General features: G+C 43.4%; 1 protein-coding gene across 3 annotated transcripts in view; it reads right to left on the bottom strand.

Annotated features, from left to right (window-relative positions):
• Positions 1–205: 205 nt before the first annotated feature.
• The window catches only part of LOC310946559 (alanine aminotransferase 2-like), a 38,465-nt gene continuing 16,066 nt past the window's right edge, over positions 206–22,604 (bottom strand). The window contains exons 9-18 of one of the 3 annotated variants that reach the window (XM_083913058.1): positions 21,184–21,339; positions 19,917–20,029; positions 8,781–8,978; positions 5,655–5,777; positions 4,590–4,692; positions 4,427–4,502; positions 4,253–4,344; positions 4,084–4,162; positions 1,626–1,699; positions 206–542 (exon numbers count right to left, since the gene is read on the bottom strand). In XM_083913058.1, the coding sequence (XP_083769184.1) occupies positions 360–542; positions 1,626–1,699; positions 4,084–4,162; positions 4,253–4,344; positions 4,427–4,502; positions 4,590–4,692; positions 5,655–5,777; positions 8,781–8,978; positions 19,917–20,029; positions 21,184–21,339 (1,197 nt within the window). In that variant the 3' untranslated portion in view covers positions 206–359. Of the gene's footprint in view, positions 543–1,625; positions 1,700–4,083; positions 4,163–4,252; positions 4,345–4,426; positions 4,503–4,589; positions 4,693–5,654; positions 5,778–8,780; positions 8,979–11,642; positions 11,945–17,349; positions 17,932–19,916; positions 20,030–21,183; positions 21,340–22,604 lie in introns of those variants that run through there. The other 2 variants (XM_083913060.1, XM_083913059.1) reach the window with 2 other exon arrangements.

The raw sequence follows: 22,604 nt of genomic DNA, 5'->3' as shown, positions 1-22,604 counted from the left end.
AATCTGTACTTTAGCACGACGATGGTTTGAGCTACATGCTAACGCCAGCACACATGCTGTCAATGACAATATTAACATGCTGCCGTTTAGAACGTATGATATACTGTAGGTCTCTGTCTGTTTAACCAGAAATAAACGTCATGATTGTCCCTGGTATTTCTCAACAGCACATTCATTTATTGCAAATAAATGAATAGTATTGTAGTAGTAGTATAGTGCAAATACAGTAGTACAGTAAATCTACTGTACATGCAGATGTCTTACAACAGACAAGAGTAACACATTTACTGCAGTAAATCCCATTAGGTGATGTCCTGTCTGCAGTGTTCACGGCAAGGAATAAAAGGATGGTTGTTGCGTCACAACTTTGAGTTCTCTCTCATCTGAGGAGGGTCAAGTCCTCGTTTTCTGCTGACAAACAGTCCTTCAGCTATCTGATAGGGTTTCTTCTTCTGCAGCGTCTGATGCAGGTAGCCATTGTAGAAGTCGGTGGCAGTCAGCCTTTTTTTCAGGAGCACTGCCTTAAATCCCACCCAGCCATCCTGGAACACAGAACAACACAATGTGTTGAGCCACAAAAATGGGTCTCGTCAGGCTCAGAGTAATGGGTCATGCACAGACGGTAACCCCTGCTGGTGGAAACTAGCAGATGCCATTAGCAGCACACAGGGAGAGCTCTGGGAGCAGACAGGCACAGAAGGTGGAGGTGGAGCGACATGACTTTCACTGATCGTCTGTCTCATTGTGCTGTCAGGATATAGTGACAGTTTCAGCAAATATGAAAAAAACAACAATTTTCTTTAATATGACACCCTGTTTGAAACAAAGACTTTTAGTCAGGTCAATATATGAAAAAAGGTTGATCAAATTGCAACAGATGAACTGATTTTCGAATCCTCAAAATGTCCAGAGTAAGAAAAAGAAAGCCCTGAAGAATCCCAACAGGGGAAAGTTTCTAAAAAAAAAAAGCCAAATATTCCCTATGCATTCACCTTTTCATTATTTTTCTCACAGGAATAGGGGGAAAAATAACCTTCAGCCATGACCACAAAAAATGACTTGTGGATTACTTACATCAAGACAATTGAATTGAAATTGTTTGCTCACAAGGGCAAACGGGGCATCATCTGATTATGTATGTGCTAATTTAATAAATACCACAACGGAATGAAACATCGGGTATAGACAGTGAAAATGTCTTGTTGACATACAGTAGAACAGTAAAAGACTTAATGTTACGGTCTGAATGGAACCCATGAGCACCCAGTATTAGGGTTTTTTTCTAAACTTCCTCCTATTGGGATTCTTCAGGGCTTTTTTCCCTTACTCAGAACACATTGAGGATACAAAATCAGTTGAGTTTGCTTCTGTTGCATTTTGTCCAATGTTGACCCCTATTTTGGCTTCAAATGACTGGGCTATTTACGGGCATTCTATTTGAGTGATATGAGGGACATTTGCACAGGTTACCACATCTGAATTCTGCTCATCAGGACATTTACACACCAAGTAAAAACACAAATTCAGATGAATTATTGGAATTGTATGCATCACGTGGAGTAAAGAGGGACAGGGGTGCAGGTTGAAGCCGTTTTCAATAGAACATAAATGTGAGCTGAACCGACCTTACAGCAGACAGCCAGAGTATCGGACTCCTTCTGATAGCTCACTGAGCCAGGCACCGGTTTCCTCCTTTCATCTGCAAACAACATGTGAGGGATACATGTTAGCTCAGGGTCATACCACATTACTGGGGCAGCGTAGTCATCTGGCTTCTAACTGGCCTCTGGTTCGGAAAACCAACCGATTCAGAAGTTTCCTTTTAACGATGAACGGGTTTCTCAAAACAGACCCAGCAATCTCTGAGGTGTGTACTACGGAACGAGATTAGTGGGTATAGCAAGGTATGTTGAGCCTGCAGTCTTCAATGTCACGGTGACTTCTGCTGCACAGCTAACCTGGTGCGGACCAGTTTATGTTCAGAGTTTTGGCTTGAAATGGGCTAAAAAGCGCCTTTTTAACTAATCAACTCCTTTTGAAACAGTGTCACCATTCCTATAAAAGCTTGTGGAGCTTGTGATAGAACTGCAAGGCTCTCTCTTTGGAGGGAGACAGTGATTGCAGACAGAATAGATCTGCTGGCTTTTCCTGAAGATAATCTCTGTGAGCGATACAGATTCTCCACTGAGTTAATATGTTCTATGCAAACTTGTTGAGTTGTACAAATATGGCATTAAAGAACTGCCAACTGCACCCATCATGTTGTCATGTGAATCTGCATGCATTCAATAAATGATGGAGAAAATCTAAGTGAGAATACGGTTTTATTTGACTAACAAGATTGTTCTTGTTCTCACTTATCTACAGATTATGTTTGTAATGTTCTCTGGCCAGCCAATAAAACCGCGGATAGCAGACATGGTTCGTTCACTATAATATTAATGAGTGTGATGTTTAAGTGCATAGGAATGCAGCATTATTCCTTCAAACCATATCCCATTACCACTTTGGATGAGATTTTTATGCTTGGTCCTTGTTTGCGGAAGTCTGTTGAACACTGTTGGTATTGCAGCGAATAGAACGCAGATTACAAACTTGTAATAAATACTGTCATTAAAATTAATTATATTTTAATATGACTATAAAGCACTGCGTTCATAGCTTTGCGAGATTAGGATGGTCTCCGTTGTATTTTACTCTCAGATCGGTCTGGAACTGGCAACAAGAAAATTTGGAGCCATTTACCAAGCGACAGAACCAATCAGCGTTGGTTTTGATGTGGATTTAAGTGACGCAACGAAAATCGACTATAAACAACATGGAGGCAAAGGATGAGATGAGCAGCTATGGAGCTAGCCGCTCACTAACTCTTTTTTCTCTGGATCCTTCAGTTGAATATGGACCGGGCTCCTGAAATTGGGCCTTTGATCCGTGAATTCTCATTACACAAACGGAAAATATCCTTTACCCACATGTTGTTTACTTTCCGAGCTTTGCCTCCACACTGTTAGTACGTCATACGCTTCAGTCATCTGATTGGTTGATTTGGCTTGTATGTTGGCGATAGATCATTTATCCAATCAGCAACCAGTATTTTCACCCCTTGCCAAAAGATCTCCAGACCAGAGCTAGATATGCTGAGAAAATGAGAATCATGCGAATCAAAACATGTGGCGGAGTCAGGTTAGTGATTTCCATGGCACCTTCATTATGGGACAGTTCTGATGCATCAATTTGAAAGTCTAAGAGTAAATAAACAGAAGGCATTAAGAGTGTTGCTCTATGGAAGACTCAATGACTCGGATGCGTTATCAACTTGCACCTTTGAAAATTAACAATATCTTTTAGTTAATCCAAGCTGATGATTGTTTGTCATATGTTCCAGAAGCTCCATATGAGTCTAAGTGACGGGCCGTAAGGTATCCTCTCTGTTAGGTTTGTGAATGTTCTCATTTGTCCAGGCAATTTCAGTCAAAAGCAACTGGACTTGGTTTTTGTCTAGGAAGACGTTTCACCTGTCATCCAAGAGGCTTCATCAGTTCATGTACGCATCTAACCAGGCTGGGACTGGACCAGGACCAGGACCAGGCTGGGACTGGTCCAACTAACTGGTGTGGAGATCCATGTATTTAACCTCTCACAAGGCCGATGATGTCACTGGAACCCTTTGTGCTCCAAGTGCCAAACACACACACATCTTCTTATACAAATAACCAAGTCCAGTTGCTTTTGACTGAAATTGCTTTGGGGAACTTCTGTTACTAATATGTACATAATTGTATAGTTATATTCATATTTTTTATTTTACTGACTGACTAAAACTGGGTTTGATTCCGGGACAAAGCTGCACACACGGCAGACAGCGGTCAGAAACCCTGATGTGGTGTGAACGTGACTGTCAGAGCATCCCAGCCAGCATATTCATTTTCAGAAACAGGCTTGATTCATTTTCTGAAACCAGAATGTTTTTTTAAATTCACAAACACATAAACTAGATGTTCCAAAATCCTTATTATAACTGGAACCAAAGTGTACATGTTTTGTAAATTTATGATTCTATTAATCTGATTTTGACAAACTCACCTAATAATGAAATGTGACATCTTCCTACAAAATCCAGAAATGTTATTGTCCTGCCCATCCACGTGCTTCTCAAAGGTGTCTGATGGCAGAGAGAAGAATCATCACAGTCATGTTCAACTGAGTCTCGACACATGGTTCAAACTGAAGAGTCCAGGTCGGTCCTCATTACCCGGGAACCGATGGCCCGATACAGACGATCAATCTGGTCACAGGTCTGTTCCTCCCACACCAGCCAGCTCATAGATGTGTTGATTTTTGGGGCTATTGGAGGAAATGTGTACGTTAGAATGCCTCTTGTTGTATATGTAGTAGGACACGGCCTGTGTACTTGAGACATACGTACCAAATGTGGCACCCGTCTTTCCTTGCTCCCTTCTATGTACTACTCTTTCAGGCAGTGTCCTTAACGTGTCAACCAGCTGTAATCAAGAATACAAATATGTTACCACCCTGTTAGGAAGAGTATAAGATAACCGCCCTCTACTATACATGCTCCAACAACTCACCAGATGTGCTCCCTTAGTGGCTAGGGTGGCTCCAAGCTCCTCAGCAGTACAGTTCTCAGGGACCTGATGAGGCTCCTGGTTGAGAATGGGGCCCACATCAAACCTGGAATGTTAAGACATTTTTAAATGGGTGCATCCACACGATCGAAAACAACTTTTCTTCTCTCTCCATCATTCTGAATGTTTTACGTCCATGCGGCAACGGCTCAGGAAATATCTGCGTCCACATGAAACCAGTGAAACCGGCTAAAAACGCTGTAGTAAACATGCCAGGCCTGGATGTGGAGCTGTAACAGCCACAGAAATACACCAACAACAGAGAAGAAGAGACGGGGAGACGCTGTGGAGAATCCAAACATGAGGGTTCCTCTCCACCTTGAGACTTCCCAAATCCTCCTCCATCCTAGAGAGAAATGTGTCACTGTTTCTGCTGTTAGTGGAGACTTTTGTGGTGTTTTAGACTCTGATGCACCAATCACTGTGCAGTTAGTGTCCTCAACGAGCAGAGGGTGCTGCTGGGAGCCCCTTCCCCGCCCCAAAGCACTCACAGGAAGGCACTGTCTCACTACATTTAGACTTTTTACACCTTCTTAGAACTGGATTTAGAAAAAGAGACTAGAGAGCAGTTTAGCTCCTTATTCAGAGCATCAGGGAAAAGGGAGAAATCTGTGCTGGGCCTCATTCATTCCCATGCATGTGGCTCAGAGTCCAGTTCAGTAAACAGTCTCTGGGTCCGTCTCTGTCCTCTCACGCAGCAGCACTGTTGTTGTTATGGGACGCCGCAGGGTTAGAGGTCAGAGGTGGGGCGATGACAGCATTGTTTAACAATGTATGAGGTTTCACCATCCAGACGACAACGCCATGGGGGGCGTTTTCAAATCTTCCCACTCTGGGACCTGGTTACAAAAGATACCATTTGCAGGCTCCGATAATACCAGCTGCGTGTCGATGGTCGGCCAGAACAATACTAAAGTAATGTGGTTACAGGAAAAAGCGTCCCCATGTGGACGGGCCTTTATCTGTTGATGTTTGTAGTAAGGAAGAACACTGAGATCTCTTGTTTACCTGTGAGGGCGGATCTGGATGATGGTGACCCCTGTCACAGTATCACCATGCATGATGGTGTGGAAGATGGGTGCTGGACCTCGCCACCTAGGCAGCAGGCTGGGGTGAACATTCAAAATCCCACTGCAAAGAAAGATACAGTTATATACAGTGTATCATTCATGCTTACTGTGGAGATTAAACTCTATGTCTGTGCCACCTTTTGTTCATGTTTCGGAACATTGTTTTGAGATGTCTTTGGATAATAATGTCTTTCAATTTCAGGCATTGTCTTCTCTCCACCACAAAGTAGCGTGAGTAGACAAAACATGGGACGTATTTACCCAAAGGTTGTAGTCTAGGATTGTTATTGTCCAGGGTTTTCACTGGCAGTGTGTGGCTTATCTAGAATATGTTCACATCCTGCCTGTACACAACAGCACTGTTAAATAAAATACATTTTACATTAGATTTGGGGTCTCCCAGTGCCCACTGCAAAGGGGGGTTGGTAGATCTGTCACAGAGGGTCCGCAGAAGATACATTTGGATGAGTTGCAAACCCAACAAACATTGTCATCTGCGCTACCTTTATTTTCCAAGCCAATGTCTAAGAAAATAAAAGGGCATATTTACATCTAACTTTAAAGATGGTGACTGTAAGCTATCGAGATAGCATAATTCCCTAAAATTGAAGCAGCTGAACCCTCTCCACAACTGAACTAGCCAGCCAAAAGTTATCTTAAACTGATAAGTGGAGGCACGGGTAAAATGGTGAAAATCTCACTGAATGGGAAATGACTTAGTTGTCTAGAAGGTATACTAGCCCTGTAGAAAGCAGTAATGTTACACCAACGCATCATCTACCAGTCATTGCAATAGAAGGGAGCGCCAGTAGTGGTTGTTTCCCAGTGGAACTACCTGTAAGTTCATCACACTCACTGTGCCAAATAGCACAAGGTAGTTAGTGTGACTGTTGCTTCAAGTGTAATTCCTGCGCAAAATCATCCCATGGTCTTTTTCGGCACTTACATACATCAAATAATCCATCGAGACAGTGTTTTTTGTATAAACTATTAACGGAGAAATCCCGGACAGTCGCTAATAGCCAGACGTGGCTAACACTGATTAGCTGGGGTTAGCGGGGTAGTACGGTGAAGGCATTCAAACCTCTTTTTTAACCACTAATACTGCTGAAAATAACAGCAAACCTCTGCAGCAGCATGAGAACAGTCCTTAAACAGAAAACAAAGCACCAAATGGCTCCTTCCTTTTGATTGACTTTGGTATCCACTTAAATGGACTTTACTATGAGAGGAGCTGGTACAGGGGCCAGTAGGTAAGTCTTTAAAACACTCTTTTAATAAACTCTGGGTTCTCTAACTACGTTGTTGTTGATTTGTTTTCTGTGTAGGGACTCTTCTCATGCTGCTGCAGAGGTTTGGTGTTATTTTGAGTAGTATTAGTGGTTAAAAAAGACGTTTAAATGCCTTCGCTGTGCTACCCCGAGCTAATCACTGTTAGCCACGTTTGGCTGTTAGCGACTCCGTTATTAGTTGTTACACAAAAAACACTGTCTCGATGGCTTATTTGATGAGTGTAAGTGCCGCAAAAGACCATGGGATGATTTTGCGGCAGAATTACACTTTAAGTACTACGTGTTATAAATGTTAATTTTCTATACGGTGTGAATCCAGATCATATCAGTTTGTTTGGTGCAGCCCTTCTACCCTACGCACCACTGTCATCATCATCGGTTTATTAATCTGAGCAGTGGATTCCTGTGTTGTGTTCTGGACACACCTGAAGCAACGCAGCAGCCCTTACAGTTGGATCAGGGCCCAATCATCAGCCAGGTAAGGTGTAGAGATGGGAATTGATAAGATTTTATTGATACAAATGCCAGAATTGATTCAGCTTATCGGTCCAATTTTTTATCGATTCCTTATCATTGGTAGTGGTGGAAGAAACGTCGGCCTACACAGGTTTGAATATGTCTAAGTCTGAACAGGGTGTACATGAAATATGAGAATATTTGTACAGCATTTGTGTTGATATTGGTTTTCTTAGTTAAAGACAAAATGTGCTTGCTTGATTAAGAAGCAGTGGGACTTGTGCATAGAGTGTCAAATACAAGGCACTCCTGGAATTTCAGCCCGTGTTGAGTTGATAAGATGTTTCAGCAGGTTGCTACTGTTTCCTAACCTGACTTCTCCAGATGTTTTGATTCTCAAGATTCTAATTTTCTCAGCATATCAACCTGGGAACTCTCCTTTGGAGATCTTTAGGGAAGGGGCGAAAATACTGGTTGCTGATTGGATAAACCATCTGCCTATCACCAACATACGGGCTAAATCAACCAATCAGATCAACGAAGCGTATGGCGTACTAACATCGTTGGGGCCCAACGATGTTAGTACGAGAAAATTAGAATCTTGAGAATCAAAACATCTGGAGAAGTCAGGTTAGGAAACAGTAGCAACCTGCTGAAACAAAGTAAACATGTGGGTAAAGGATATTTTCCGTTTGTGTAACATGAATTTACAGATCAAAGGCACAATTTCAGGAGCCCGGTCCATATTCAACAGAAGGATCAGGAGAAAAAAGAGTTAGTGAGCGGCTAGCTCCATAGCTGCTCATCTCATCCGTGGAAGCCTCCATGTTGTTTACGCTAAACAGTCGCTTCTCGTTGCGTCACATCTGCCACATAACCAACACTGATTGGTTCGGTCGCTGGTCAAAATTTTCTCTGCCTCACGTTACCAGACTGATCTGTGAGTAAAATACAACGGAGCTCAGAGATCAGGATGGGCTCATGAGACTAACTATATCCGCCTTTACTTGAAAATATGGTTTTACAGAAATCACAAGCTTTGAAGCATTTCTTCCTCACTTCTTGTTGCAAGTTTCCGGGAGTGCATTTGTTTGATGTTATTGTTTTTTAATGTGCAACTGTACAGTACGTTGTAAAAACATGCCAGCATTGATAAAAATGAATTGATAAACTCAAAGACACATGATTCTGATCCAAATTTGCTACCAGCTCTCAACGGGAACCAGTTGTTGATTGTCATCCCTATACAGGTGTGCCAGAGCAGAGAGAAGTGGGAAATGGGCAGGTGAGGGTGCCTGGGGGCAACAGATGCTCACTATGGAAACTTGTTGATCAGTCTCTCGTGGAGTAAACAGCCAAAAGACACCACCACCCCAACATCAAACTGTCCATCCACACGGTCAGGGGGCCAGCTGTGGACTGGAAGGTGGTTCTGTAGGGCAAACCTCTTCACTGGGACATCACCAGACAAGGTGACAACTTCAAGGGACTCCACTATCCCTTCACTGGAGCTCCTACAAACAGAGAATGGAGGTTAGTTAGCATGTACTCACTTCACTTATTACCACACGATGAAGCCAATGCACCAGTCATTTTACTAGCTGCAAGATGAAGATGCTCAAGAAATTTTAAATGTTGTCCAAATACAAGCAGGTGAACAAGGGGAGGCCAAATTAGGATTTATTACTTCAAATATATTATCAAATATTAAGTGCATTCTGTATTCTGCAGGCCAAACAACAATACAGCCTTTTTGAGAAGCGATACAGTATCACAAAACATACCTCAACACTCAAGTGTATCAACATTTTCTTACACTGCTTCAATAAACATTAAAAAAGAGCAAATCAATGCTATTTGAAAAAAGACCCAGATGTCGGGGAAATAAATATTGCTTTACCAGTAGAACACACAAAATGGAGAACTGTTTGGTAAGGAAGTTCCAATGGAAGTTTGAATCCAGCAGTCAGTGAACTGAGAGAGTTAGGGTGCAGGGCAATCAAAAGACCAATTCACTTTCAGATTCCAAATGTCTTTGGTCAGTTATAGAACCTATTGTGCTCGATGAAAAAGAAGACCTCAACTTTGACCAATGGGAACAGCATTGATTTGAAAATGCACACACTGAATTCTGTAAAAGTATCCTGCAAGTGCACAGGACAACTAACAATGCCTGCAGAGCTGAATTAGGCCAATTTCCATTATTTTGGAAACCCCAATAATGATCAATTAAATATTGGTTTCATCTAAAACAAACAACTTCTACTACCACAGAGCCCTGCAGTGAGTCCTTCAGCAGTCTGACACAACAGAAACAAAACTCACTTATTGGAACACACACACACACACACACACACACACACACACACACACACACACACACACACACACACACACACACACACACAGTGACTGATGTTAAACACAGAGACATGTTAACAGGCTACAGGCTGACCACAGCTGATCACATCCTGGCCACAGAAACCATAGAAACTGGCAAAAAAAGACATGTCAGCCAAAAGAGCAGCGACTGTAGCAGACCTGTGGTAGAGAATCGATTTGTTTGTCCCAAACGAGGTTAAAAAAACACACTACACAGTTATTATCCATAAATGAATGTATTCATAAATGTAGACCTGATGTTTCCCTTCTGTAGAGAAGGAGTGCTTGTACTCAGTCATGTAACTTAGACACCCAAGGTCTTGGTCCCTATAACATCATGTATGGCCTTATTTTTGACTGTAGAGACAGATAAAAAAGAAGCTGATAATATGATCAAATTGTTGTGTCATTTGTGCAAATATGATCACAAGGCCAGATTTATTCAGTTCTTTTACGGTGAACTTCAGACATTCTATGACGGAGGGCGGCAGTGGCTCAGTCCACAGGTGAGGTGGGAACCGTAGGGTCGCCGGTTCGAGTCCCTGTGTGGACTGGTAACTGGAGAGGTGCCAGTTCATCTCCTGAGCACTGCCGAGGTGCTGTCGAGCAAGGCACCAAACCCCCAACTGCTTGGGGCGCTGAGCCATTTGGCAGCACCCTCGCTCTGACACCTCTCCATTAATTGCATGTATATAAGTCCTGTTTGTGCATGTGTGTGTATTTCGGGCCTGTGTGTGTGAGTGGAAAGACTGAATTTCCCCTTGCGGGGATAATAAAGGAATTCTTCTACTTCTCTGTATGTCAAGTATTTAAAGACAAAAAAACTTTGAAGACTTTGGACGACATTGCCAGATGATGAAAGCTGGTTATTTCTAGTTGTGGACTGATATTGTAAACTGTATGTGCACATAGTTAAAATACACCATGGACTGTTTATTTAATTGTAATAATACTGTGTCGATAATAAAGTGTGTTAAGTTTAAAATAAAAAAATATCTGTGGTAGAGATAGTGCAGCACTTCTTCATACACTGTAACCCTGTCCTGGACGATCATTCCTAAACTCCAATAACAGCCATTGCACATTTCATACCTGTGTTTACAGACGCACTGTATCACTACCATACTTTCTACTGTATGTGAAAAAGAGAACAGCGGGCGGTGTGTGGTTGTGTAGGCCGTCCGGACTCGCACGCACCTGCTGTCTGTGAGGACTTTCAGAGACTCCACGGCGAAGTGATCCGAACCGAAGAACAGGAGTCTCCACGGGGGCCCCGGTGATGACACGAGCCTACCGGGCCGCTGCCCCCCTCCAGCCCCCCTCCTCCACGCCGTCTGTATACAGCCTCGAAGGAAGCGGTCCAGAATGTTCCGAGCGGCTCCTGCTCTCCTGCCGCTCGTCCACATCCTAACACCGGCTGTGTTCCGCTCACAGTGGGACTACCATGTGTCCGGAGTATCTGTGCTGGCTTTGGGAAACCACTGGAACACATTTGCCCTGAAAGTGTCTACAGGGATACACAGGGCGCCGCCATGTTTGACACTACACTTCCGTCTCAGTCTTCTTCTTCTTCGTTGGTTATTGGTGATTGACACACGCGCTTGCCGCCACCAACTGGACAATGCCCCGAACCGGAAATATCTGGAACTTTCCTTCCGAATAAACTAAGAGAAGTCTCTTTCAAATCATATAGAAAGATGCCTATTTAATTTATTGATCATTTTAGGAAAATGTCATATTCACAATCAAATGTAGTAACTCTAAATCCTCTTTTATTGCTTTTGGTAAGGTACATCAAAACCATATTTGAGTTAAAAAAAAAAAAGAAAGCTGCTGAAACCCTTCACATACGCTTTGTGTATTTATTTGAAACTCTCCCTGGCTCTGTCCTTGGTTTCTAGATGTATTAATGACTCTGTTTGTTTTTTGTTGTTGTTGTTTTGTATCCAAAGATACTTCTTCTTCTTCTTCTTCGGAGTTTGACGGCATCTGCAGTGTTGCATTTTTTGCCAAGTCCAGAGGCTCTCGATAATTCAAACATCACTTTTATTCCTTTCCCTTCACACTCTCGAGCCAGTGTCCGTCACCATGTTATAATCTGACACCAACACAAAATTGTGACATGTTAACATTCTTAATATTATAAAAATGCACATTTTAGTCATTTTCAAAGTTAATTATTTTCAAAATATGAATACAAACATTAAAAAAAACATATTAATATGAATATGAAGAACAATAAAAAACTTCAGGTGGGCCCCCCTAAGTGAGATCAGGGCTCCTATTGTCATTGCAAACTTTGCACATTGTCACTGCTGTAGTTTGAAGTTTGTCAAACCTCGGGGGCCCCCTTCTGGCCTGGGGCCCCAAGCAGTTGCCCGCCTTGCCTGCTTGCAAGCAGCGCCTCTGTGTGGCCTGGCACTCCTCAAGATGCATAAGGTGCTGTTCAGATTAGTGTGTCCTCTTCTCATTCTTGCTAACATCCTCCTGCAGCATTCCGGCACTTCCTGTTTTGTTGGGTGAGTCTCCCCATGTCCCTTTAGGCTGAGCCGCTGCTCCTCACTCTAAACCCTGATGACTTTTTTAATGTGGACCCTCCATGTTAACCTGGAATCAACGTGAACCCCCAGGATCTGGAAATCTTGAACTCTCTCCAAATTGTTGCTGTATAGTTTTAACTGGACGTCAACCCCAATCTTCCTCCTTGTGAAAAACAATGTCTTTGTCTTTTCAACAGAGAATTTAAAAGCCCCCCCCCCCCCCACTCTTCAACCTGGGCTATCCCCTGCTGTACTTTTTCCACAATAACATCTATTCCACCCCTTCTCCATCGGCTGCCGTCATCTCCAAAGAGTGACCGCCCCATCTCCGGTTGAATGCTCGCAAATATATCATTGATCATGAGTGAGAATAGGATTGAGCTCAGAACGCTCCCTTGGTGAGTGCCATTCTTGACATTTGCTAGAAATGTCTGACCTTATTTTAACCTGAATAATTCTACTGTTCATATAATCCATTACTCAGTTAAAAAATGTCCTCCTACTCCCATTAGGGTGCACTCACACTGTCCATCCGTACCGTGCCCGGGCTTTAGAGTACTTGTCCCCCCCTCCAGGCCCGTTTGTACTCACACTACCTGGGCCTCGGCAAATGCTTATTGCCTGTCCATACGCCATCACGACGTAACGCGTCACATGCATTGATGACATCATTGCGATGCGTCGCTTTGTTTACAAATCTTTCCATAGACCTCAGAGTTTTTGTGCGTCTTGTCGACTGTTTTTGAATCTTTCCATCGACCAACTCTGCAGTAAACACTCCACCTCCACATCACACCAACGTGAACCTTTCACCGCCATTGTTTTAAATGTCCACGCATGGTCCGTCCTTCTTTTTTCTATGTCCGAACAGGCGCACATAAAATGACGTCAGAACCGCCGTAGGCCTCGCGCTCGTACACGTGCGCACGCTTGTGCGCACGCTCGTGCTCGTACATGTGCAAACGTCATCTCATCTCATCTCATCTCATCTCATCTTCATCCGCTTATCCGGGGTCGGGTCGCGGGGGCAGCAGCTTTAGCAGGGGACCCCAAACTTCCCTTTCCCGGGCCACATTAACCAGCTCTAACTGGGGGATCCCAAGGCGTTCCCAGGCCAGTGTGGAGATAATCTTTCCACCTAGTCCTGGGTCTTCCCCGAGGCCTCCTCCCAGCTGGACGTGCCTGGAACACCTCCCTAGGGAGGCGCCCAGGGTTCATCCTTACTAGATGCCCGAACCACCTCAACTGGCTCCTTTCAACGCAAAGGAGCAGCGGCTCTACTCCGAGTTCCTCATGGATGGCTGAACTTCTCACCGCCCACCTCTCCCAAACGGGCCGTGGCGCAGTACGGTTGCACTCACACTGGTCAAACGAACTATACTTTAGCCGTGAAACGTGCTCGGGCACGGTACGGATGGACAGTGTGAGTGCGCCCTTAAATGCAGCTTTATAAGAAGACCTCTCCGAACCATATCGTAAGCCTTCTCTACGTCAAAGGACTCTTTTAACTTGTATCCTCTAAGCACAGAAGTGGATCATATTAGCCTGCCTCTCCCTTTCTAAAACCACTCTGATGATTACCGGTAGCCACTATTAACCTGACTCTCCATGAATTTCCTTCCTCCTTGCTTCTCTCATCCATCTGGGATCGCTCCACTGGGAGGCGATTTCAGGAGGCTGGGCCTTGTCCATCATCTTTATTGACGTGCTACTTCAACCATTTACATGGAAACCAACCTGTAACTCTGATGAGAGCGACGCAGGGAGAAGCCAAACAGAAAAGCAGACATGGTTTCCACCAACAAAAGCCTTCAGAGCAGTTCTCTGGTGTTCTTTTAAAGAAGAAAGATTCTCTAGATTGGAAACACAGATGAAACAGCAGCATCCATTTTGACGTCTGCTTCTTCGATGTGAGCTGCCATTGTTGTCTGAATCACAACAGTCGTTTCTCTGCTACCTCACATCTATAAAACCCACCTGAAGTCACTTTCCTATGGAAAGACGGAAGCAAGACGGAACAGAAGTCATCTGGTGCTAGTCAGGTTAAGCCACTATAGCTTTTTTTTCTCCGATAGATGTGATGTAAAAGCTATAACTCTGTAATTTAGTGGATCGCTTGAATCTTCTCCTGTCCTTCTCACGGGCCCAATGACTGCTTCCTTCCACCTCTCCAGTGTTCACCCTTCTTCCCACACCTTATTATACAGTATAGTGCCAAAAGCTTATGGCCCAGTTTTTTTCCTCCGATGAGCCAAATATGAATCTGGGTGGAGGACCGTGGGCCAAAAATAGTACCCTAAAATAACATTTATTGTAATTCATTGATTTCTAAATCTAAAATAAACATATAAATAAATGAAAATACTACTCTTTAATCTGTTAATCAGTAATGTATTATTTAACAAAAACAAAAAAGCTTTTTGGGAGCATAGACATATTTGAAAGACAACTTTATGACAGAAAGTGTATGGAACTCACTGTGCTTTGGAAAACTCAAGTTGAACAAAGCTGTATTGCCCACTGTAATAATAAAGAGTGGATATAAGACTCAAAAAGACTTGCCGTTTAAAAAAATATACCGTATATATATTTTGTCTGTGTGCCACTGGCTCATTCGCTCCTTCTTGATCTCCTACCCTTCTTAAGTAGGTTCTTCTAAGCTGTGATAAGACAATGGCCTTATGGACAAAACTAGTCTGATAAGTAGTGGGAGCTGTGAACCCTACCAGAAATCCATCTATCTACAACCGCTTGTCCCTATCGTGGTCGTGGGGTGGCTGGAGCCGATCCCAGCTGACATCGAGTGTGAGGCGGTGTCCACCCTGGGCACATAGAGACAGACAACCATTCACACTCGAATTCACACCCACAGGCAATTTAGAGTCATCAATAAACCTAACACCTGCATGTCTTTGGACTGTGGGAGGAAGCTGGAGAACCCGGAGAAAACCCACGCAGAACATGCAAACTCCACACAGAAGGGCCCCCCCTCAGCGGGGATTCGAACCTGGAACCCTCTTGCTGTGAGGCGACAGTGCGAACCACCTACCAAAAGGGTTAACCATTAATTCTGCATTGTCTTTGTTTGAGACTGCAGTTTTATCTCTATTTGTTAGGGTACAATACCTCCCCTCCCTTTTAATAAGTCATGCTCACATTACTATAGACATTATAGTTACTGTTACTTTTGTGGTTGCTTGCATCTCTGGGACTGTCTGTCTTTGTCTCTCTCTGTCCATCTGTCCGTCTTTTCTCTCTTTCTCTCTCCTTGTCTTCCTCCCGAACCGGTGCAGACAGATGCCCGCCTCACATTAGAGAGCGTTAACATTTTTGAAGTTTGATGACAGAGATGTCCCAACTGGTGGACAGTACGGCGCGTGTTGAGCCATTTTCAACTCATGAAAAGCAGATTTCATTATAACATTGGTGAGAAATGTCAATATTAACACCAGTACAGTCATGTTTAAGTGTGCAGTACCAGGCTCTGCTCGAACTGCTCCAACACCATCAACTCACGCAGCTCCTTAGAATCACACACCTGCTTCCTGTTGTTGTGCAAAGTCTAAATAATTCTGTTCCAGTTGCACTCACTCTGTATGTCACTGGAACTAAATCCTATCTTCTGAGCACAGCTGACCGAACCACATCAGCCATTAATCTGACTCAGGTCCGCTTCCTCAGCCTCCCCTCTTAAGGAACCCTGCATAACCCCTTTTCCATTAAAAGGGGTTATGGTTCCCAGGCGGCCACTCCTCCTCGTTGATCAAAAACGGCACCGAGACAAGGTCTTGCTTACTTCAGGGGCTGTGGGTAGGGTTATCATGACAAACCACAGCAACGCAAATGTTGTGAGTGCTGTTTTTAAAAACACAGCTCTGGTGACAACCCCAACTCAGCGATATCAACATCTGAAAAATATGGACAAGGCAAAACAGAAGGTCGATGGAGGAGACAAACTCTCCTCGGAATATGATCCTCGTCTGAGGTCCAGAATAAACTGGAGGAAGCTTCAAGAACAAAACCTGTTCTGGAGGAAATCCAAAGGGAGATGGCTGCAGCAGGGTTCAGCTGAACTGTTGAGCAGATAACCAAGAAAGTATCTCATCTCTTCTCATCTTCAACCACTTATCCGGGGTTGGGTCGCGGGCCAAAGAAATGAAAGAAGCTCAAAAAGGACTACAGGGACCAACAGAAGGACCTCTGGTGCAGCGGCAGCGGGTGACCACGGAGGTAACCTCACTTTGAGGTTTTGGACTCGGTACTCGGCGACAGACCAGCGTGCAACATCACTGGGGCATTGAACTCTATGAGGGTCACCTACTCCGCTTTAGACCAGTTTCACTGCACAGCATTCTCCTCAAACATCTCAAAGAAGAACTCAACTCGAGCTCCCTCGCCTTAACTCTTTCCTGTCACTCAGGCGCCCTTGTTTCCACCAGTTTCCATAATTTAAATTGATCCAGTTTGGCTAATATTAAACATGTCTCAGCATCTTAAAAAGACTCCTCTGGCTCAAAAGTGTGACATTTCCACCTCTGCAAATGCTTGGAATATTAAACAGGGGAGAATACTAGATCCAGTGGAGTGCACATAACACTTTCCAACCACGAGTTAATGATCAAAACCCAAACATACGCAGCAAAAGCAGACTAGGCCCGGCTCCAGGGTGCATCTGAAATGAGTGGGGCTGCACTGGAATTTGTATCTGTCGTCATATGTGAACGATTTGCTGCTGAGCACAGCCATGGTTGGATTGTGACGTTGGGGTCGGTGATGTTCCTCTGACTTTCCAAATTCAGGACGTCTTCCAGTTGAAACTTCCGACAGGAAACTCTGAAATTCTGACTTGAATTTCATTTTTATAGAATTCATCTTGTTTATTAATTTTACTCTCACCATCTGAACTATTGCTTAATCATCATCACAAATAGTGATTTGGGTGAACCAACCCTTTAATGTTATATAAGGCAATACCAAAACAAACAAACAAAGAAAAACCAAACAAATTACACTTGAGATATGCCTTACAGAGGCCTTACATGATAAATTAGTAACAAAGCTTGAAGTAGCCCAAGTATCAAATAGATGTGTGTGGACAGGAAAGAGCAGATGGTTGAATGCAACATTCTCAGTGGATGTTCCCCACTGAGCCAGCAGAGCACAGATCAGTGAGAGCGTGATGGGACGACTAAAGATCAGTTCCTTCCTAGTCATTATCTGTGTGCTCTCCTACTCAGGGCTTTGATGAGAGCACGCACGTCTTGACAGGTAGAAGATACCTTGCCTCTTGAAATATCATCTGAGGAGAAGGCACAATTTCTTACTAGTTCTAAAAAAGTGAGCAAACTCTGAAAGAATATTAACATCACACAAGCTGTCAGTTTAAGCATCAGTCAGTTGCTTTGACGTGTCTCTGTGTTGCTCCTGGATGGCAGTCGTGATCAGAGGTTCCTGCTGTGAATACTTTTCGAGGAATCGGAGGTGGAATTCCTTCAGCTTCCCGAGGAGGACCTTGAGCTTCTCCGGGCTCGGCAGGATGGTCATTCTGCGACACAAACACACATACACACAGTTAAAACACATGCGTGTCTAAATACACTCACTGTCCAACTGCTCTTTAACGAAAATTTCTAATCAGCCAATCACATGGCAGCAACTCAATGCATTTAGGCATGTACACATGGTGAAGAGGATGTGCTGCAGTTCAAAGCAGCATCAGAACGGGGAAGAAAGGTGATTGAAGTGACTTTGAACGTGGCATGGTTGTTGGTGCCAGACGGGCTGCTCTGAGTGTTTCACAAACTGCTGATCTACTGGGATTTTCACGCCCAACCATCTCTAGGGTTTACAGAGAATGCTCCCAAACAGAGAAAAGATCCAGTGAGCGGCAGTTCTGTGGGGGCAAATGTCTTGTTTTAGCCAGAGGTCAGAGGAGAATGGGCAGACTGGTTGGAGCTGATAGAAAGGCAACAGGAACTCAAATATCCACTGGTTCTAACAGAGGAATGCAGGAGAGCATCTGTGAACACACAACACCACCTACTTTCTACAGAGAGGGAACAGCAGCAGAAGACCACATTGACACTTTATTAAGCACCTCATAAAGTGGCCAGGGAGTGTAAGTCCGGCACATCTACTGACACAACGATTTGTTAGAAAATTCCAGTGTAGTGTCCGAAATCTGGTTTGGTCATTCCCTATATAGTGCACTATTTAATAAACACTATATAGGAAATAGTGAGTGACTAAGGGAATGATTTCGAACACAGCTATAGTGCCTATTTCACACCTAACATACAAGTATCTATATCTACATTAACAAAAGGACCGTACCACAACAAGAACGTTAGTGTTCCACCTACTTCATTTTGATAATGTATGATCAAATTTCTTCAGTGTGCAGGGTGTAATGTAGTTTATTAGTGTATTATCTTTATTTGCAGGATCTTCTATCTGACACAGTTCGATATTTTGGTTCTATTTTTAAGTGCTGTATTCCAATGTGTTGCAATTGTAGACCTATGTCACGTATTTTAGTTTGAGAGCTGTTGTCAGGGGAAGCAGAACACAACAACCTATACATTGTTGAGCATGTCCCTCTCCTGCCAGCACACCCCATTAGTTTCCCTTCAAAGTCAGTGTCAAGTGTTTTTCCTGAAGGAGGAGACGTCTGTGCACTTCTCGGAAATTTGACGCTCAAACGTACCCCTGGCAGTTCTACTTGGTACTTCACAGAAACCCTAAACCTCCTGAAAGAAACCTGAAACCCCCACTGAAGAGTGGACTGTCAGTACAGAGAGAAAACACACTGACAGTTACAAGCTAACATGCTAACAAACAAAAGAAACCAAGATGCTAACTACACCTGTGCTGTGCTCAGGCCAACATTTAGCCGCATAATCATAATGGGACCATTTCCGTTGATTGGCATTGCTCATGTAAGATGGATCAGTGTAGAACTGTGGGTCCAACACTATTGTTTGCATCATCAACCATGGCCAAAATCACCAATGAAATTAACCACGGAGAATTCAAACACCTCTACAAGATGGCGTCCAAACTATATAGTGCCCTACTTCTGTGATAGGGAACTATTTTGAACACAGCTCAAGTGTGACCAAACTTTGTTCATCCTGTTGAATTAGAAACAACGTAAACCAAAGAGTTTAAGCATGAAGAACTGGCTGAATCACTTCCCCAGGACACTGTTGATTTTAATGGACCCTGGAACTTGATTCCATATATCCAGTCAGACTATTATTATTGAATCAATGTTTTTATATTCTGTGCCCCCATCCCCTTCTTTTCAAATGTGCCTTTTAGACTATTAGCCTTCTTAGTCTTTTATTTAGTTTGTTTCTTTTTTGTCCTTTTATGTATATTACTGTCATTTAATATTAAAAATTACTAACGATAAAAGAAAGAGGTGACAACACCTCTCTAGTGACAAGACATTTTAAGGGGCATATAAACAGAAGAAAAACCGTGGAGTGGAGAAGGACTTAAAGTAAACGTTATGTTCATACCAACCTGAAGTGGTAGGTGTCCTCCCTCTGGCCGAATCCACTTCCTGGGACCACACAGATACCCGTTTCCTCCAGCAGTCTGAGGCAGTACAGCATGTCAGGAGCCATGGACAGGGACTGGAGACACACAGAGACAGTTCACTTTCAAAATGATTCTTCTGTTCTATTCAGCTGGCGAGCATCTGGCCATGGGCTGGAGACATGTTCAGGGATTCATTCATTCTTCCTCTCAATGACACTCAACGCATGCTGGAATAGACTGTCAGGGCTTTTTCAGATTTAGGGTTCGTCCACATGATCGAAAACAACATTTTTTTTCTCTGTTGTTCTTAAAAAGTTTTCCGTCCACACGGCCTCAACTCAAAAAAAATCTGTGTCCACATGAAACCAGGTAAACCGACTAAAAAGGCTGTAGTGCACATGCCAGGCCTGGATGTGGAGCTGTAACTGCCACAGAAATACTCCAACAACAGAGAAGAAGAGACGGGGAGATGCTGTGGAGAATACAAACACCGGAGAGTTTCTCTTCCCAAGTCCTCCTCCATCCTAGAGAGAAATGTGTCACTGTTTCTAAGTTAGTGGAGACTTTTGTGCTGTTTTGGACTCTGATGCACCAATCACTCTGCAGTTAGTGTCCTCAACAAGCAGAGGGTGCTGCTGGGAGCCCCTTCCCCATCCCAAAGCACTCACAGGAGGGAACTTTCTCTCTAGAGTTAGAGACTTTTCAGACCATCTTAGAACTTGATTTATAAAAAGGGAGTAGCGACCGATTTATCAACTTATTTCAAATCTTCCCACTCTGGAATCTGGTTTCCAAAGATACTGTTTTCAGGCTAACGCCGGCTAAGTCTGGGTGGTCAGCCAAAAGCAGACTAAAGATTTGCGGTCGGGCCCTGAGTCCTAAGGCTTCATATGATGTAAAATGAAAGCTTGGATTTTTGACACAAGCTGGCAAAGACATGGACTAACATTTCATAGACAGACAGACAGAGAGAGAGACAGAGAGAGAGAGAGACAGACAGACAGACAAACAGACAGACAGACAGGTGGAAACCCCCCACCCCACCCCACCCCACACTGCACAGCGTTTTAAACATGTACTTGAAGGAAAAACGAATAGAATGGAAGATTCTATCAAACTGTGTCGTGGGGAGTTTTGTACTTATTCTGGTACATTTTCACAACTGTGTGACAGGCCCCTGGCTAACCACCAGACTACCTGTGTTTGCACAGGAACAAATCCCCATTACAGAGTGCGCGGAGTATCAGACCTGGGCTTCTTGAATTGCTCGTGGTGGGATGAAGATCCGAGGGAAGGCGTACATGGCTCCTTGGACTGGGTTGCACTTGATCCCAGATACAGAGTTTAGGATTTGCTCTGTAAACCTGGCCTTGTGAGCGAGGACATCCAGGACCAAACTCTTCTCCTGGGTACAAACATAACACATAATACACAAGGGTAAGAACAAAACCGAGAAAACAGAACCTCCGCTGAGCAGTTCGAACCAGCTGGAAGTGAAAACTCTCACTGGTGTATCTCTGAGGGTCTTTGAAACACACACGCCTCTGCACCACGAAGAGAACGGCACAAGGAGAAGAGTATGGTTGCACTTAAAGGGTTAGTCCAGCTTTTTTAAAGGGAGGTTGTATGAGCTTCTTCTCCATAGCCAGAGTGTTACTACAGTAGATGGCAGTCAGTACACCCCCTGTTTGAAGAAGCACACAAGAGTACAGACACAGAAGCTGCTGTGGACGTGGGCAGCAGCTCAGAGGATTTTAGAGACTCCTAAAAGATCCATTTCAGTTAAAGTATATGCTGCATGTTGGATATTTTCACCTGGTTCCCATGCTGTCAGACAGCTCTCTGTCTTTCCCCCTCTCTCTCTCAGCTGTTTAGTCTCCCCCTGCAGAAGTTCTTCTTCTGTATACTCCGCCTCATAAAGGGATTCTCTTGTCTCCACAGTGAACAGAATTTTGTCATCACTGTTAAAATCACTTGTTTTTATTTTCTAGTATTTGTTTATGCCATAAACTGCTGAAAATCTGACTCAGATGGTCTGGTAAAGCAGTGACAATATTCTATATATAAACGTAAACTTACAATGATATTGATTTTTATTTTTATAGGTGACTAAAGTAACTTCAGGGTTCGTACACCTCTTCCAAGGTCAAATGCAAGCACTTTCAAGGTCCATTTTCAAGCTTTTCCAGCATCTTACAGCTGTGGTAAACACATATTTATAATATATATGAATTAATATATACATGAAAATGATGGAAAATGACACATTACAAGATGGCATTATGATATAAACAACCAAAATTGTGTTTTGTAATTACAGAAGAGAAGAATTTCATTTAAATTCCTATTCTATAGCTATTTGTTGTGAAAGAAATGCAGATAGAATTTTGAGCATTTCAAGCACTTTATCCAAAATTAAAGCACCTTTTGAAGCCTTGAAAACATAACATTAAAATTCAAGCATTTTCAAGGATTTCAAGAACCTGTACGAACCCTGTGACTACATTTTTGCAGTGTGATAGTAGCCCTATGATTATTTATATTTATACTTGTATTTCCCTTCTGGGGTCCTGAGTGGATTGGAAACCACTGTCCTTGATGATGCCAGGATAGAAGAGCGCACATGAGGACACTGGAAACAAACCGCCTGCTTTGACCGGCCCTGAATAC

The sequence above is a fragment of the Echiichthys vipera genome, assembly GCF_963691815.1.
Source record: "Echiichthys vipera genome assembly, chromosome: 1".
NCBI classification, from domain to species: Eukaryota; Metazoa; Chordata; class Actinopteri; order Perciformes; family Trachinidae; genus Echiichthys; species Echiichthys vipera.
This window is presented reverse-complemented; position numbering and strand designations above follow the sequence as displayed.